Source organism: Sorex fumeus, unplaced genomic scaffold, assembly GCF_029834395.1.
Source record: "Sorex fumeus unplaced genomic scaffold, SorFum_2.1 ptg000072l, whole genome shotgun sequence".
Lineage (NCBI taxonomy): Eukaryota > Metazoa > Chordata > Mammalia > Eulipotyphla > Soricidae > Sorex > Sorex fumeus.
Window position 1 is genome coordinate 47,481,825 of NW_026606129.1, and position 15,840 is coordinate 47,497,664.

At 50.8% G+C, this 15,840-nt stretch overlaps 1 protein-coding gene across 1 annotated transcript in view; it reads right to left on the bottom strand.

Annotated features, from left to right (window-relative positions):
* Window positions 1-13,587, bottom strand: part of FYCO1 (FYVE and coiled-coil domain autophagy adaptor 1) — a 72,097-nt gene extending 58,510 nt beyond the window's left edge. Inside the window, exons 1-3 of the mRNA XM_056129425.1 lie at window positions 13,475-13,587; window positions 2,693-2,829; window positions 1,064-1,170 (exon numbers count right to left, since the gene is read on the bottom strand). Coding sequence (XP_055985400.1) covers window positions 1,064-1,170; window positions 2,693-2,747 — 162 coding nt within the window. The 5' untranslated portion in view covers window positions 2,748-2,829; window positions 13,475-13,587. The remainder of the gene's footprint in view (window positions 1-1,063; window positions 1,171-2,692; window positions 2,830-13,474) is intronic.
* Window positions 13,588-15,840: the final 2,253 nt, after the last annotated feature.

Consider the following 15,840-nt stretch of genomic DNA (forward strand, 5'->3'; position numbering starts at 1 on the left):
TGTTCAAATATTAAATGTAATCAAATATTGTGAACTACTTTATAAAAATAAAATTGAATTTTAAAAAATAATTTTTTTAAAAAAAGATTTCTAGATGTTTTTGTGGTCATGACACCACAAACCACCGGTTGTTCAAAATGACACGGATATCCCTTCTCTGTAACAACCTTCATTTAAAAATGCCTTTTTCTGATTATAGCAGGAAGATATGCATATACTGTTAAGAAATCCAGGTCAAACAGTAATCATAATTTTTTGAAAAACCCATAAAGCGTCATCCCACCATCACTAAGAATGTTCAGTAACACTGTGCTACCAGAACAAGGTCCGCTTCTGGCAACACTGCCACCTTTTCCTCCTGTCTGTTAGAGTCAACTGCACTTTTCCACATCTGCAGAGTTACCCCGTTAATGGTGTCCAACCATCCTGACACTGGCAGAGCAGCCCTAGAGGTGGAAACCCACTGGTCACAGGAGATGGTACTCTGGGCACAGAGTTGACACCAGCATCGCAGGTGTCAGTCATTGTGAGCAGGTCGGAGGCTTCCTAGAGGCACCGACTCAGCAGGTCAGGATGGAGCCACAGCAACGTGTCTAATGTGCTTCCCCCACGATGCTATGGCCACCGGTGTCACAGCTCTGGCAGGAGCCTCCAGACAACCTGCTGAGGGGCTGCACAACCCAGCGTGAGTATGAGGGGTGTGCACAGATATGCATGTCTGCCTGGCGAGAGATCCCATGGCTTCCACAGTGTGTCCAAGGGGCAAGTGGCAGCCCAAAGGGATGAGCCCTTCAACATGGGGATCTTGAGGCCTACTGTAAGATGATCTAGATCACTAAAGAAAATTCTCTATTTCCAAAACCATTGTAAGGGGAGATAGTCTAGCTTTCCAGAGGCTCGAGCCCACAGCGGGCGCTGCTCTGCTCTTCTGTCTACGCAGGGATGCTAAACAGTCCCAGGGAGCTTCTGGATTCATACCCTGAATGTTAAATGGTGGCCAAGAACAGAAACAAGAAACAAGAAACGGTAGTACAGAAAACAAAATGTTCCAGGAGTCACTTACTTGAAGGAGGTACTCAAGTTTATAGGAAAACTTGTGCAAGCTGGTGCTGTCATCGGTGATGGGTTCCCCTATTTCCTTAAATTCGTTGCTTAGTTCTGTCACAGCATCTGTATGACAACAAACGGAACAGGGAAGCAGAGAGGGAAGCTGAGTAAGCCCGGGAGTGTCAAAGGCCAATGATGGCAAAGCTCCTGGGCTCCAACCGCATCCCTGTGGAGGTGTCCTGAGAGCAGTCACTTTGTAGCAACACATGGACCGGACCTGGCTGACCCTGTGTGCCCACCAGCTGGGGTTCCCTGGCCAACCACTTAGGGTCATGTGGCCAGACAACTGAGAAGGGTCGCAATATTGATCCCAAGGTGCCAACCCTTTCCTTGAGAACCTGAGGCTGAAATGGAAGACGGAGACTCTGAAAGTCGGGGTTAACTCAGCTCTGCAGGAATGTACATTTCCGCAGGGAGCGCACAGGTGTGGTAAAGAGCGCCTGGTATGTGTGCACACACTGCTGTGTGGGGCCTCAGGGACGTCACCAAACTTCTCTCTGCCTGTCTCTATATCTGCAACATGGGCACAGCAACGGTTTCTGCCTCACAGGCCCAAGTGCAGGTGCCTGGCTGGTTATCTGTGAGGCACCATGTAGGACTGTGTCTAGCACACAAGAAACACAGGTAAACATCTGCTCTCAGAGGCCCTGAGCACTCTGTAAACAGAAGAGAAGGATGAGCAAATGCCGTCATACGTCCTTGACTTTTGACCTCCAAAATGAGGGCTGGACTGTGGCTGTAACCAGCTACTGAGCACTTAGGAATCTGCCTTCTGTATGTCAGGAGTGGCCCTGTGTCTCTGTGTCTTTGTGTCACAGAAGTGGTCAGCTTCTGGCTGACTGTTTTATAAAAATGGGCCATGCTCCAAAGAGGCTCTGGCCTGGCACTCAGCAGAGGGTGGGAAACTTGCCAAAATACTGACCCTTGGGGTATCACGTGGACAGGTGAACCTGGGACCCTAGACTCTGCAGTGCACTGCCCCTGAGTCCACACCTCCTTATACATGTCACACACGTCCCCTCCCTGCCATTCTCCAGTGAGGCGGTGACATGCTAGCCTCTCTCACTGGGCAGTGCTGGGCTCAGGGAAGTCGGGAGACTGCGGGCCCAGAACTGGAGCGCGTCACAGGCCAGAGGATTGCCAGCTAGGTTGGAGAGCAAAACAAGAAAGACGGGTATCTCATCTTCCTGCTGAGAGCAGGGGAAAATCTTACTCCTCAAATGAGCCAACTGAGCCCAGAAGCGCGTGATCCAGCCACACTTAACAGGTAACTCGAAAACACACACACACACACACACACACACACACACATACACACACACACTGAAATCAGACCCTAACCCTGGAAGGGAGGTTTTGATTTTGTTCACAGAGTGGTTTCACCAGGCCCTGTGAGGAGGGCCCAGCCAACTCCCCCAGCCTTACATAAAGAGGCCAACTGAGCCTTAAATACTTCACTAAGATGGGGTCGAGTTACTCCCAGTGGGACCAAAGATGAAAGGACTGGATTTCAGTTGGCAGCAGCCAAAGCCCAGTCACAGACCCCTCTAAATCAAGCCCGTTGGACCCTGGGGCCTAACTGTACCTTGCAAATCACGGATAATTCTTTGGAGCTGGCTCTCGGAGCTAGCAGAAGCCATGGCCACTGGCTGCAGGCCACCTTCCTGGGCTGTGTGCTCCTGCCCGGGTCCGGTCAGCAGCCGTCAGACTTCATGGTGGCACCTGCAGCGGGGAGGGCGAAGAAAAAGTCAGTGACACAGGCCAGGATGCCAGAGAAGAGAAATGCTGCTCTGGACCCAGAGCCGTCCCATCCGTCCGGGAAGGTCTCACCACTCCTATGTGGGCCTTGGGCTGTGGTCACTCTCCAGGTGGTTTCACGCACACCAACACTCAGGCCTAATGATCTGACTCGGGGCTGAGGAAAACAACACGATGACCCAAATGGGTGGCCTGGTCCTTCCTGGGTCTCTTCTTACGGCAAAGCTGCCTCCCCCTCCCCTGTCCCACCGGCCAGAACTAGCCCAATCCACTTTCAGACAGGCCCCTAAGCCTATGCATGGCTCCCACCCAAGCCTGTCTCCCCTCACCCGCACCCACAGGCTTCCTCCATCACCCTTGGCCAGGTGGCAGTAGAGCCAGAGGCTCAGGACACATACCCTCGTACCCTCGGGGCTTCTGGACCAAGGTGAGCCTGGCGGCCTCAGCGAGGAAGTGGCTCCCTGGGGGTGCGGTCAGCAGCCCTCGGCTGCCCAGGGCCCCACTCGGTCACGGTGTGCAGACGCAGTCTGCCTGCCATCCAGAGCCAGTGCAGCCCTCTGTCCCAGGCAAGGGACACGTCTCTATTTTAAGCTCGGTTACAGTCCTCTTGTGACTGGTGTGTCCTGAGTTACCAGGCCTACTTGGGCAGCTGTTGGGAGTGATTTAAGGACACAGTAATGGCCGGAGACCAAGAGAAGATGAGGAGTTGTGAGCAGCAGTGGAAAGAAGTCTGGACAGGCCCTGGGACTCCCGTGTCCTTTCATCAGAACCTCTGACTCTTTCTTGAATATCCAACAGAGTCCCGTCCACCAGCAAGGGCAGAGGGGCCTGTGGGAGCAGCCAACATACATGAGACTTGACCCTGAGCTTCACGTACGGGATCAACTGAGCTCTCATCGTCTCCCAAGCGGGGTAGACCTAGCATTCAGAGAGGTCACGTAATGGGTCGAAGGCCAGGGCTGGGAAGGAGGAGAACCAGGGCTGGGACCCTGGCCGGTCTGAGTTCAAACCCTGCAGCCTTATAGTGGACGCTGTCACTATAGCAGATGCCCAAGCATCATTCATCGCAAGACGGTGCCACCACCCCAGGCCTTTCCCACTAGTGCTGGCCGTCCGACCACCACCTTCTCCCCTCCCCCCCTCCTGCCCCTTTTTCCTGGGGTTGAGGCAGGCAAGAGGAACTGAGTAGAAGAGATCCCAGCCACAGCTCCTCCAAGGAAGTACAGAAGCCATCCAGTGTTAGTCACCGGGAGGAGAGGCCCAGCTCTATTTTTAACGCACAAGCCAGTAGAGCTGTGACTCAATGAAAACAAGGCCCAAGGAGGGCTTCGCCAGCTGGAGGTGGAATCAACAGGGGCACACCCCGGGCCACGCCCTCCTTCTATGACATCAGCAGCGCAGCAGCCTCCAAAGCCCATTGGTGAGCAGTGCTAGTCCGCCCTCCACAGACTCCAAGCTTGGGCTATGAGGTGTGAGGAGCCCGTCCCTCTGCAGGACCCTAACACGTGGCTGAGCAGGACCCAGCAGCCAGAGCCCAGGCCTTTGTCTGACTACCCGCCACCCCCTCCACCCCCACCCCCCTCCAACCAAGCGCGCTCAGCTGGTGCCAAATTCCCAGGTCTCAGGAACTGCTGATTACACAAGTGAGTTTTCCCAAGAGTCCCTGTCGCCAGCAAGAAAGTGAACCTAAACAAAGTGCCGGGGCTGGAGGTCAGAGTGCACCTCTCCACCCCACCTCTGTCCCCGCTTTACCACGTAGCTGGAGGGGGGCCGGGGGGGGTCACTGACTCGTGAATTTTCTAAAAGGAAGGAAGCTGGGTTGCACAGGGAGGCTGTTCTCACAAACCAGTGCAGGCCCACTCTTAGCATCCTGCCCCCTCCCACCCCCATCCCTTTTCCTTGTCTGGGGCCATTATTCACCTGTCCCCACACGCTGCTCAGTTTCCTCATGTCCCAAGATGAGCCTGTCCTCTGAGGAACAGGCTAAATATTACTTGAATATCTCTGGTACCGAATATGAAGCTTTTTCACACACCAATGATCTGACGCGTGCAGTGTCCAGTGACTAAATTAATTTCTGACCCCTCGCTCGTTCCGTTCAGACCCCATCGAGGGGCTCAGGCTACAGGGCTGCTGATTTCAGACACCAGCCTCAAGTCCCAGGTGTCTGCTTAGATTTCTGGCCAAGAGAATATAAACTGGCATCGCATGATCCCCTCCCCAGGATGGACGATTTGCTCGGAGGGCTTTTAAAACTTGGAGAAGCACTTTGGTCCTGCATGGGCTTGCCTTAAAAGACACTATTTGGGATCAGTTGAATGAAAGATCTGCGCAGACTTGGGGAATGGGAGGAAGGGGTGGCTCATGGAGCTTCTGTAGCCACCCAGGGCTCCCCACTGTCCCAGACCCTGCCGGAGTGACCAACTCAAAACTGTGCTGTTTTGTTTTATTTATTTTTGTTTGGGGGCCACATTCAGCAGTGCTCGGGACCTTAACTCCTGGTTCTACACTCCTGGTGGCACTGCAGACAGTATGTCGTAATGGGTAGCGAAGCCAGGTCAGCAACACGCAAGGCAAGCACCCTACCCGCTGTACTATCACCCCGACCCCCAGAACTGTGCTATTTCAGGGGTCACAGAGGTCTCATGACATGAACACGACTGATTAAGTCCCCAGCCATGGGCCCTCACTCCATCCTCAATCCCTCTCCGGAGGTCATGAATTACGGGAGATGAAAGTTTCCACCGTCTAATGACACGGCTGATTCCTTTGGCTCCCACCCCAAGCTGTCTGGGTGCCCAGCAGGAATCATATTACTAGGTGAGGGCGAAAGAGCTCTGTTATGACGAATAAAAAGGTGTTGTTTTTGCTTCTGCCACTCAGGAAATTCCAAGGATTCTGAAGTTCTGTCCCAGAATTCGAGACAAAGACCAGTTTCTTACTGTCACGGAAATCACAAACCAATCAGACAGATCCTGACCTCCACACCCATTTGCAAACTGCTGGCCTAACTCACCAGGGACTCAGAAAGGCACGTGTCCAAACAATACAGAGACAGAGCAGGTGTGTGTGTGTGTGTGTGTGTGTGTGTGTGTGTGTGTGTGTTGGGGGTGGAGAGGGAGGCCTCCCGGCTCCCACACCCTGCAAGGTACTCAAGTGAAAAACACCTCCATGAAATCAGGGAACTTAGTAAGGACATGTGAGATTCTCCCATCACTCATGTGGCTGGCCCTGGTTTGATCCCCAGCACTGCATATGGACTCTTGAGCACAGATCTGGGAGTAGGTCCTGAGCACTGGGTGTGATCCCAAAATCCAATCAACCAAACAAACAAAAAACAAGCAAACAGAAACCTAATCACTTCCCTGACAGATCCTTTCAAATGGGGGGGGGGGGGGGGGGGCGGGGGGAAGAGGTGGGAAGGGTTTTATAAGATTTTACCTAATCCTAGATTCTCTTCTGCCAACATGAAAATATCCAAGCTTCTGATAAAAAGAAAAACACACTAAGTGCAAAGAAAACACCTGGAACTATTACCTGTATTTCCAGTCATGGCCAAGGTATTATTTTAGTGACTAATGCCCGCCCCTCCCCCCCACCTCCAAAATTCTCCTTCCCTTCCCAGATGTTCAAAATGTCTTTAAGAATAGAGAGCACAGTTTAGTCCCAAATTAAGACACAAAGACAACCACTGACTCGTCTAAACTTATTTACACTATGGCAAAAATGACTGGTAGTCCACAATGTGGCTCAGAATCTGACTCTGGCAGGAACAATACAGCAACTGGGCAATGACATAAGAAGAAAAGATCACAAGGGGAGGGGGAGAAGATTTAGAGAATGAAAGACAGCCCTGCCCGGCCTTCAATTTTTGTTTTTCAACTTGCTCCCAGCAGCTAAGGCTGACCCACAGAGGACCCCAAAACAGATGGGCTTCTCCTCCTACTCTCAAACCCAGGGGAACAATTCTGCTGTGAATTCTACCCAGAGTAGAGACCGCTCAGACAGCTGGATCGAGCATGCCTTCCAACCCTTGCCCTGGCTCGGCACACCCATCAGTGTCTCTTCAAGTCCCCACCTGTGGGAAAGGGCAGCGCTGGGCTGGTACCTGCAGTGGGGGAGGTCCTGACGGCTGAGTGCTGAAGTGCTTGGCGGGCAGGCAGGCTCCCTTCGGGAGGGTACTTCAGAGAGTGCTCAGGCATCTGTCCGGGGCAGACACTTCCGCACACGTGCACAGGCCCATTAGGTGAGCCAAATGTTTAGACCTGTTATTAAAGTATTGACCAACCAACCGCATGCCTGAGTCTTCTTTACCAAACACATCGCCTCTCTCAAAGGGAATGACACCTGGGCTTACTGTCACTTCTAGAATCTTCTCTGGCTGGTCTTCTGCCTCCCTTGCATTAACTATTTCAGGTTCCTTGATCACTCCCTTCCCGCCCCCCTCCCCCTGCGCCCTGGTACACACATGATACTGGCCCCAGTTCCAGCCCACTGACCCAGAGCTGGACCAAGAGAAACCTGTGGGTGTGGGATACTGCTCCTGGGCCTGGGAGGAGCTGACTTCTAATTTATTTATTTATATTTATTTTTTAGGAAACCAGGCAGCTGCTTCCAGGAGAAGTCACGGGTATGTACTTGGAGCTGCTGGGCCCCCTGGAGAAAACAACCAAGAGAGGTGACAGCACAGGAGACAGAAAACCTGAGCAGATTCCAGGAGAGCTACCCAGGTCACTGAGGGTCAACCGGGATATCTGCTCCTGCCCCAAACAGCACAACCCACACAGAACTGAGGAAAACTGCAAGTGTCCAAGATCCCTGTGAATCTCCCTGGCCAGTATAACAGGGAACACCGTCCCAACAGTGATGAATGGCTGACAGAATCTAGGTTTTGGCAACCAAACACGACCTTGGGGAAGATATGACACCAACATGTGTTAACCAAGTGCCTGCCTGGCAAGAGAGATTTGTTGGGAACCTCGAGTCTGATGCTAGCGCGAGCCAGGAGCTGGGGTTACAGTTGAGAACAAGCCCAGAGAAGCCCTGGTCCTAAAGGGATGGCAGTTCCCCTGGAAGAAGACAGCACACACCTCAACAGGCTCAGTCAAGAGAGAGAGATCATTCAAGGCCCAGCAAGCACTTGGATAAAGACGTGAGCACACAAGGCACCAAACCCAAGCTGTACTCTGCACAAATTGTCAGCGTCCTTGGGAAGGGGGTTCTCAGCATCCCTGGGAAGGAGGTTCTCAGCATCCCGGGGAAGGGGGTTCTCCTGCTTGCCTCTCCCAAGGAGTCACACTCCACCAGTCATCTCTTGTTAACTTCATCTTTGCCACATGTTGTAAGTGACACTCTCGTCCTTACATGCCCATCGCCCATCACAGTCTGACACATGGAGCACAATTAGTAAATTTCCTGCTAATTGGTTAATGGGATAAAACCAAGCACATATTTTCATACCACAAATGAGTTAAACATCAGGCATAGAAATATATTATAAAAGTACCAAAGCGTAAACAGTAATTATCCACCAATAATGTAAAATATGGGCACATTTAAAAAGAAATTCTATGTCCTGATTTTTTATTTTCCTTTATGAAGCAAAAATTACTTTTATTTTTTTTAAACACTTCTTGGTTTGGGGGCCACCGCTGGTGATGCTCAGGAGACCACACAGTGCCAGATAACAAAGTGCATGGTCTGACCCTTCCAGCTGCCCTTTTGTGCTCATGAGTTACTTTTACTTTGATGAATACAATGCATTTAAAAAGTCAAGATGCGATTGCAGACATTATATGAGCAGCACTGTGAACATACATGGAGTTATTTCAAGAGTAACTGGAATAAAGACAGTTAAGGAGCAGACGGAACAGATGTAATGTGTTTACAAGAAAGAATGCAGTATAGATTTGCTGAAAGGATGCTTACCCAGAACCTCCTTCACCCATCCAATGCTAACCACACCAGCACCACCATCCTTACCGAGCCAAGCCTCCTAAAGGGTCCTTTCCTATTTCCATCCCTGCAAGTTGGATCTGGAACCATCAAGCAGGAAATCTGTCACTGTCACTGTCACTGTCCTTCTGTTGTTCATCGATTTGCTTGAGCAGTCACTAGTAACGTCTCCATTGTAAGACTTGTTACTGTTTTTGGCATATCGAATACACCATGGGGAGCTTGCCAGGCTCTGCCACGCAGGCAAGATACTCTCAGTAGCTTGCTGGGCTCTCTGAGAGGGACGGAGGAATCAAGCCTGAGTCGGCCAAGTGCAAGGCAAATGCCCTACCCTCTGTGCTATTGCTCCAGCCCAAGTAGCTCTGAGTTCTGTTTTCTACTTGGGTGATTGGAACAGAAAACAGCGCAGAGTCTCCTGCCCCCGCGCCTGGCTGTCCTCACCAGGGCCCCTTGGAGGGGGGCGGGTTGAGTTTCCCTCCCCAACCCGAGCAGAGCTCCAGCAGCCGAAGACCTCCAGAACCAGCCACAACCATACTGAGACCACTCTCCACACGCATGAAGGTACTGGCAGAGGAACAAAGGCATGCGGGTCCCGGGGCTGAGATCTCCAAGCCTGCTTGGATCGGGGCAGAACATCCTCCACTCAGATCCTCCATCTTTCAGTAGGCAGGGGTCACACCCACCAACTGACACCCCCGTGCCCCCCTGCCCCCCCCCCCTGGCACCGTGTAATCCCATCAACGGCCAAGACCCAGAGACTATAAAACCCAGCTCCCAGAAGCGCACGACATCTTATCTCTTTCTTACTTTGGACAACCTGGCAGGCTACCAAATGTAACCTGCCCACACGTCAGAGTCTGGCAAACTCCCCATGGTGTACCCAATATGCCAAATACCAGTAACAGTGATGGGTCTCGTTCTCCTAACCTTGAAAGGGCCTTGAATATGGCAGTTTAAAATCTCAGGGCTAGGACGAAGGAGACGTTACTGGTGCCTGCTTGAGGCAATCGATGAACAACAGGATGATCGTGATCGTGATTCGTGATTGGAACAGCAACCTGAGTGCAGGTGGGGAAGGGGATGATGCAGGCAGACTGAAGCAACAAGGAAGCCAAGATGACTCTGAAGTTATTATGGTAACTAGGCAGGACATCTGTCTTCTCTCCTGTCAATTGTAGCTGAGCACTGCCCTCTTTGGACCCTACTTAGATTATGGCCAACAGATCAGTCATGTGAAATTTCCATTATTTATCATTCAGGAATAATGTAATCAAAACTGTGTCATAACTGTGTGAAATCTATGGTATATTAAACCCCCCAGATTTTTTTCCAGCAATTTTAGAAAACTTATCTATCCAAGGGACAACATTTGGCGCGTGTGTGTGTGTGTGTGTATGTGTGTGTGTGTGTGTGTGTTCAAATACAACATGGAGCGGTTCCCTCTTTACCCTCCTTCATCATAGAAGAGAAGGGAAGGACAGACATTCCCAATGGCTAACTTTGGCTGTGGTTTCTAAGTGTCCATGCTCATGACCAAGGCTGCAGATGCTGTGGAAAAGGCACCCAGAACCACAGGTTAAGGTTCAGGAAATTAATTTGAGCTCCATGTTAAAGCACCACCTCTAGTTTAGTGTCTAGCTTGTCCCAACACTCTTCCCTACACTAGTCACTTTCACACTAGCAGTCTGGTAAGAATGCTTTTTGTCCCCCTCACATTTTCATCTTGGATTTCAAGGCCTCCTCTAAGTCAGTTTTTTACCCCAGGTTCCTGGGAGGTGGTTGATAAGGCCTGTCCTTGGGTTCCAGAACCGGATACAGGTGACAGAGCCACAATCAAACCACAGTTCCCCTTACATCGGTCCTTAGAACTGCACTGATGCACAGGTTCTCATCCCTGAAAAGAGGATCTGGCCCATCTAAAAGCAGAGCTTGGTGTCTCTCAAATACCACAAAGAACTGTGCAAACAGGAAGGATCACTGGGAGCCACTAAAACCATCATGTCAAAGAGATTACCTTCTGCTGTCCTCTTCTGAAAGCCATGGATGGCGTCCTGTATACATTCATGGACAGGCTCTGAAACCGAGGCTCTTATCATGGACACAAGTAAGGATATTTTAAAAGACTCACTTAAATAAAAAAAAAGGATAAACACTGACTTGTGGCAGCATTATAATAGGCACTATACCAATTTATTTGGTAGTTCAAACAAAGATTATTTTGTTTGAACTACCAAAAAGCAAAAGCTGCTTCTTTCTTATACTGGCATTCACAAAGAGAAAAAAAGCCTTATTTATTTTTAAAGCTTACAAAAAGAAAATGCTTTATTCTTTTGAGCAAGACAATGACATTGCAGCCATGGGAATAGTAGCTTTGGCAAGGTCAACCTTGAATCATCTCTGCTGAAGTTATTATGGTGGCGCCCAAGGGTGACAAGGCACCAGTCACAGCACTCATCTAGTGGGCTGCTTGGGGCTTCCCCAGCAAACATGCCTCCAGATGTGCCTCCAAACTTCCTACCACTGGTTTTCCCCCATGAGACCACAGGGAGAGAGCATACTTCCTCTGCCTCACACTGAAAGGACGGCCTAGTCTTGAGTCACAAGTTACCTTAGGAATCATTAGAAAACCCAAACTGCCTGGTGGTCAAGCCCCTCCTCCTGTAGAGCAGAGGGGGCTGCCATTCCAATAGTGCCCCCCCACCCCCGCCCCGGGTTCTCCTGGCAGAGGCTACTCTAGTCATGCTTCTTTAAGGAGGGCTGCTCTGAACACAAATATCTGTGGATGTCATTCTGCCCTAAAGAAGACAAGGGGTCAAAGTGTGACACCTGAGCCTGTGCTCTTGCCTAAGGAGAAGCCAGAGCATCAATTACAAGGCAAAGACAAAAATGATCAAAGCCAATGAGCAAGAGCAAAATCTAACAGGTGGATAGAGGGATGTTTCTTTTACCCCAAACAATGTATGATACATATTATACCTTGTATATATACATGTGTAAGTGTATACACACAATATGTTGTAGCCTTATATCCTGTACAATATCCAAATGTTTTCATTATTCTAGTTGCTTAATTTTCTCCATGAAAACAACTCAAAAAAATAAACCCTGAACACTTCTAATTGAAGCAAAAAGCCTATTCTGAATGCAAGAGTCTTTTCAGGTCCTTTTCATCAAAGGAGGCCAGGTCTGATCATAGAGAATGAACTGGGCTTTCCAGGGTGATCAGAATGCTGACCTACAACTCTTAGGAGGGTGTCTGGTAACACATGTACACTGGCTGTCACAGGAAAGAGGGCCACTGACAGAGGCCAGAGAGAGAAGACAGGGGGTAGGGAGCTTGTCTTGCATGCAGCTGCCCTGGGTTCAATCCCGGCATCACATATGGTCCCTGGAGTCCCACTGAGTGATCCCTGAGCACAGAGCCAGGAGTAAACCCTGAGCACCATCTGGTGTGGACAAAATAAATAAACAAACAAACAAACAAACAAATAAACAAACCCAGCTACAAACAAAACAAAAATACAGAAAACAGGGGACCCTGGAGGCATAACACCTCAGCCAGCAGAACACCCAGAACTTGCTGACGCTGACTCTCTTTCCAGCCTCAGTAAGCGACAACCCTGCAGGAGGCAGGGGAGTTAAGGTTTGCTCCGGAGAAGACCACAGAGCCCTGGAGACAGGAGGGCAGCGGGCCCACAAAGGCTGCTCCTGCGACCTCAGAGTCCGCTGACCCATTTCTCTGCAGGGAAAGGAAACTGCTGCGGTTAGAGGAGCAGAGGGGCAGCGGGGCTGTGGCCAACACCCGCAGTTTCACTGCTACTCCCCCCTTAGCAACCCCCCTACCCCGACTCACCCCTCCCCTCCTTTTTTTCTCTTTCTGGAGGTGGGGGCTGCCAGCTGGAGGTATGAGGAGCCACAAGGGCATCAGAGGACCCGTGCAGTAAGAAGGAGCAGGAGGGCTGCACCATACGTGTTCTTCTTCAGGAAAAAATAAAAGCCAGCCCTGCCCCTCCAACTCCGCTCCCCGGGCTCCGAGCGTGGACTCTAGCCCAAGTCCAGAGCGGCCGCACCGGACAATCAATCCACAAGCGGACAGGTGCTTGCGGGCATCCCCGGGGCCATCGCCAAGGGGCTGAACTTGGATCGGACAGTGGCCCCGCGGGGCGCCAACCGTCCCCTGGGAAGAGACGCGAGGAGACCCCCGGCACCCGCGAGGGTCCTGCCAAGGGCAGATCGGGGCTGTCCCGGCCCAGCTGGCGCCCGAAACGACGCTTCTGGGGCTGAGCAGCCTCTCGGACAGGATCAGTGGACACTCGGGACCTGTCCACCGCCCGAAGAAGCCCAACCTCTTGGGCAAACACACCGGCCTCCGAGCAGGCTTGCCGGCGGGGGTCTTGGAATGAGTGTGGGGAGGGGGTGGCAGTTTCCGTAACTGACCCCCGGAGGCAGCCCGGGCGCCCGCGTCGGCCTCGGCGGCCAGAGATGCTCCCCGGACCCTCCGGGCAGGAGCCAGGGCCAGGGCGGGGTCTGCGAGGGACCCGGGGGGCGGGGACGGGCCCCGCAACAGGTGACAGTCGCCCCGGAGTTCTCCGCTCCCGGGCCGAGAGCGGCCGACACAGCCCCCGAGGTCCTGCTGGCTTCCCGCGGCACTTACGCGCTCAAGGGTCCAAGGAGGGGCAGAAGCGAAACTTTCTGGGGCCAAGCGGAAGAGTCAGGGAGCGAGGAGCGAGCGGCCATGATACGCAGACGCCGGCACAGGAGGGGGGGGGGGGGCGGACTACAACTCCCGGCATGCTCCGCGCGGTCGTGATCGACAGTTCCCATCGGACCTCACTGGCGGACGGGCGCCGACTACAACTCCCGACACGCTTCGCGGAGCCCAGGTTGATAACTCCCACTAGCCCTGACTCCCGCCTAGCGGGGTCGGGGTAGCAACAGCGAGTGAGGCTGACGCTGGAACCCGGGCTGCCCCCCGGGGGTCGGTTACGGAAACTGACACCCCTCCTCCTTCTCACACCCCACCCTCCTCCTCCTCCTCCTCCTGCCCCGCCCGCTGGCCCGCCCTGCATTAACCCTTTCCATCCTGGACGGCGTGTATGTGTCCACAAATCACCTCACTGGGATTTTGAACGCAGTGCCTTCCAAGTGTGACTTTGGCAAGTTGAACTCTGACTGTTCTAAGTTGATTTGCGCCTGTGCAGTCAATGAATAAATATAACTGCGTCCCTAAAACTGGGTACGAAGAGCACTGAGTAGTATAGCTCTCATATTTTTTTTTTATCTTTATTATGTTCAGAAACGATCATCTTTTCCATGTACTGGATCTACATTAAGAGTATGTCATATTTCTGGGCATAGTGTCCCATCTTTTGATCATACTCATTTCTTAACATGGGGGTTCACTTAAAACCAGTGTTAATAAAATACCATCCTCAGGCGGAGCCATAGTACAGCAGGCAGGGGTTTGCCTTCCTGACCGGGGTTCGATCCTCAGCATCCCTTATAGTCCCTCAAACATCGTCAGGAGTGCAGAGCCAGGGATAACCACTGAGTGTCACCGGGTGTGACCCAAAAAGCCAAATTTAAAAATAAATAAAAATGTTTAAATACCACCCTTTAGCTTTTGTCCCACTTTTAGGTAAATTTATATTTATATTTTATAAATTTCAAGCCACTTCATGGCTGACTCTGTAGGCTGGACTCAATTGAACAGGATGCATTTATCAGTAATATCTTTTGTAAGAACAGTTGCACATCTGATTCTTCAGTCTGTGATTGGATTCCATCCTTCAGTTCTGGCTGCGCCATCCTTAACTTCTGCCCATGTTTCCACCACTTAAAACCTGAAAGACCTAAGTCACAGGACTTAGCCAAAGAACCACGGCTCCATGAGAAATGGAAAAAAGATGGAACTTGCAGTAGAATGCGACAGGCAAGAAAATTTCTTAGTTAATTGTGTGTGCTGTTGTTTTTGTTTGGTGGTCACACCATTCCTGGTTCATTCCACTTTGGTGCTCAGGTATTGCTCTGGGTAGTATACTGGTACCATGCATTGCTGAGAATCAAACCCTACGTCCTCAGGCCATCTAGCGATCTCCTTGACCCTTTTTTGGTTAATTTTAGATGATTTATTATTGGCCATCTTTAAATTAAGTATAAATACAACAGTAAGTTAGATAAATAGGGAGGGTGTTGGGGAGAAGTGATCTTTTATTCTCTTTCCCTATTAAAAAATTCTGAAAGGAAAAGGAGGAAGAAGATATCAAAGGGAAACCATTGTTCCAACCACTGTCTGAAGAGTTTTATGAACTATGAAGAATAAAAAGGATTCCATTTCAGTCATCTGGTCCAGCTGCCTTCTTCAGAACTTAGACCCAAAAGGACTTTGAAGAGAAAAGAGGCACAACCTAATATTTTTTGAGGATCTATTTTATGCTGAACACAGTATTATGTTTAAAACTCACAGGAGCCAGAGAGCAAATTCAATGTTCCGAGTGAGTGCATGCTTTGTTCAATCCCTGGCACCACCTGGTTCCCTGAGTACCCAAGTACTGCAGGGAGTTACCCCCAAACACAAAGCTGGCACTGCTGGGGTATAACAAAAAAAAGTGTAAATAACAAAACTCACAGCAACCACCTTGCCCAATAATTGGCAAGACAGATTATATGATAACTTAGATGGGGCAGCATATGGTCTGTGGTTGCTGATGCTGTCAGCTGGGAGTGCCATTGGGCTGTGGGTTCTGGTTACCCCAGCAGAGAGTTCTCAAAGAGCAGGCTTCTTCCCTGGCATTGGTCTAATCACAAAGTACAACTCCAGGAGACGAGGTGGAGTCTGGGTAGCTTATTCTGCCTCCCCTCCAAAGTTTCCTAGGGTCACTTTAGCTGTTCTCTGTAAATTATAAAACATTCACCAAGACCAGGCAATTTAGGGAGAGGATATGTAGGCGCCTCTCCCCACTCTCAATGAGAAGAGTGTCACAGACTTTGTGGGTATGTTTTAAAACTGCCATACTCACT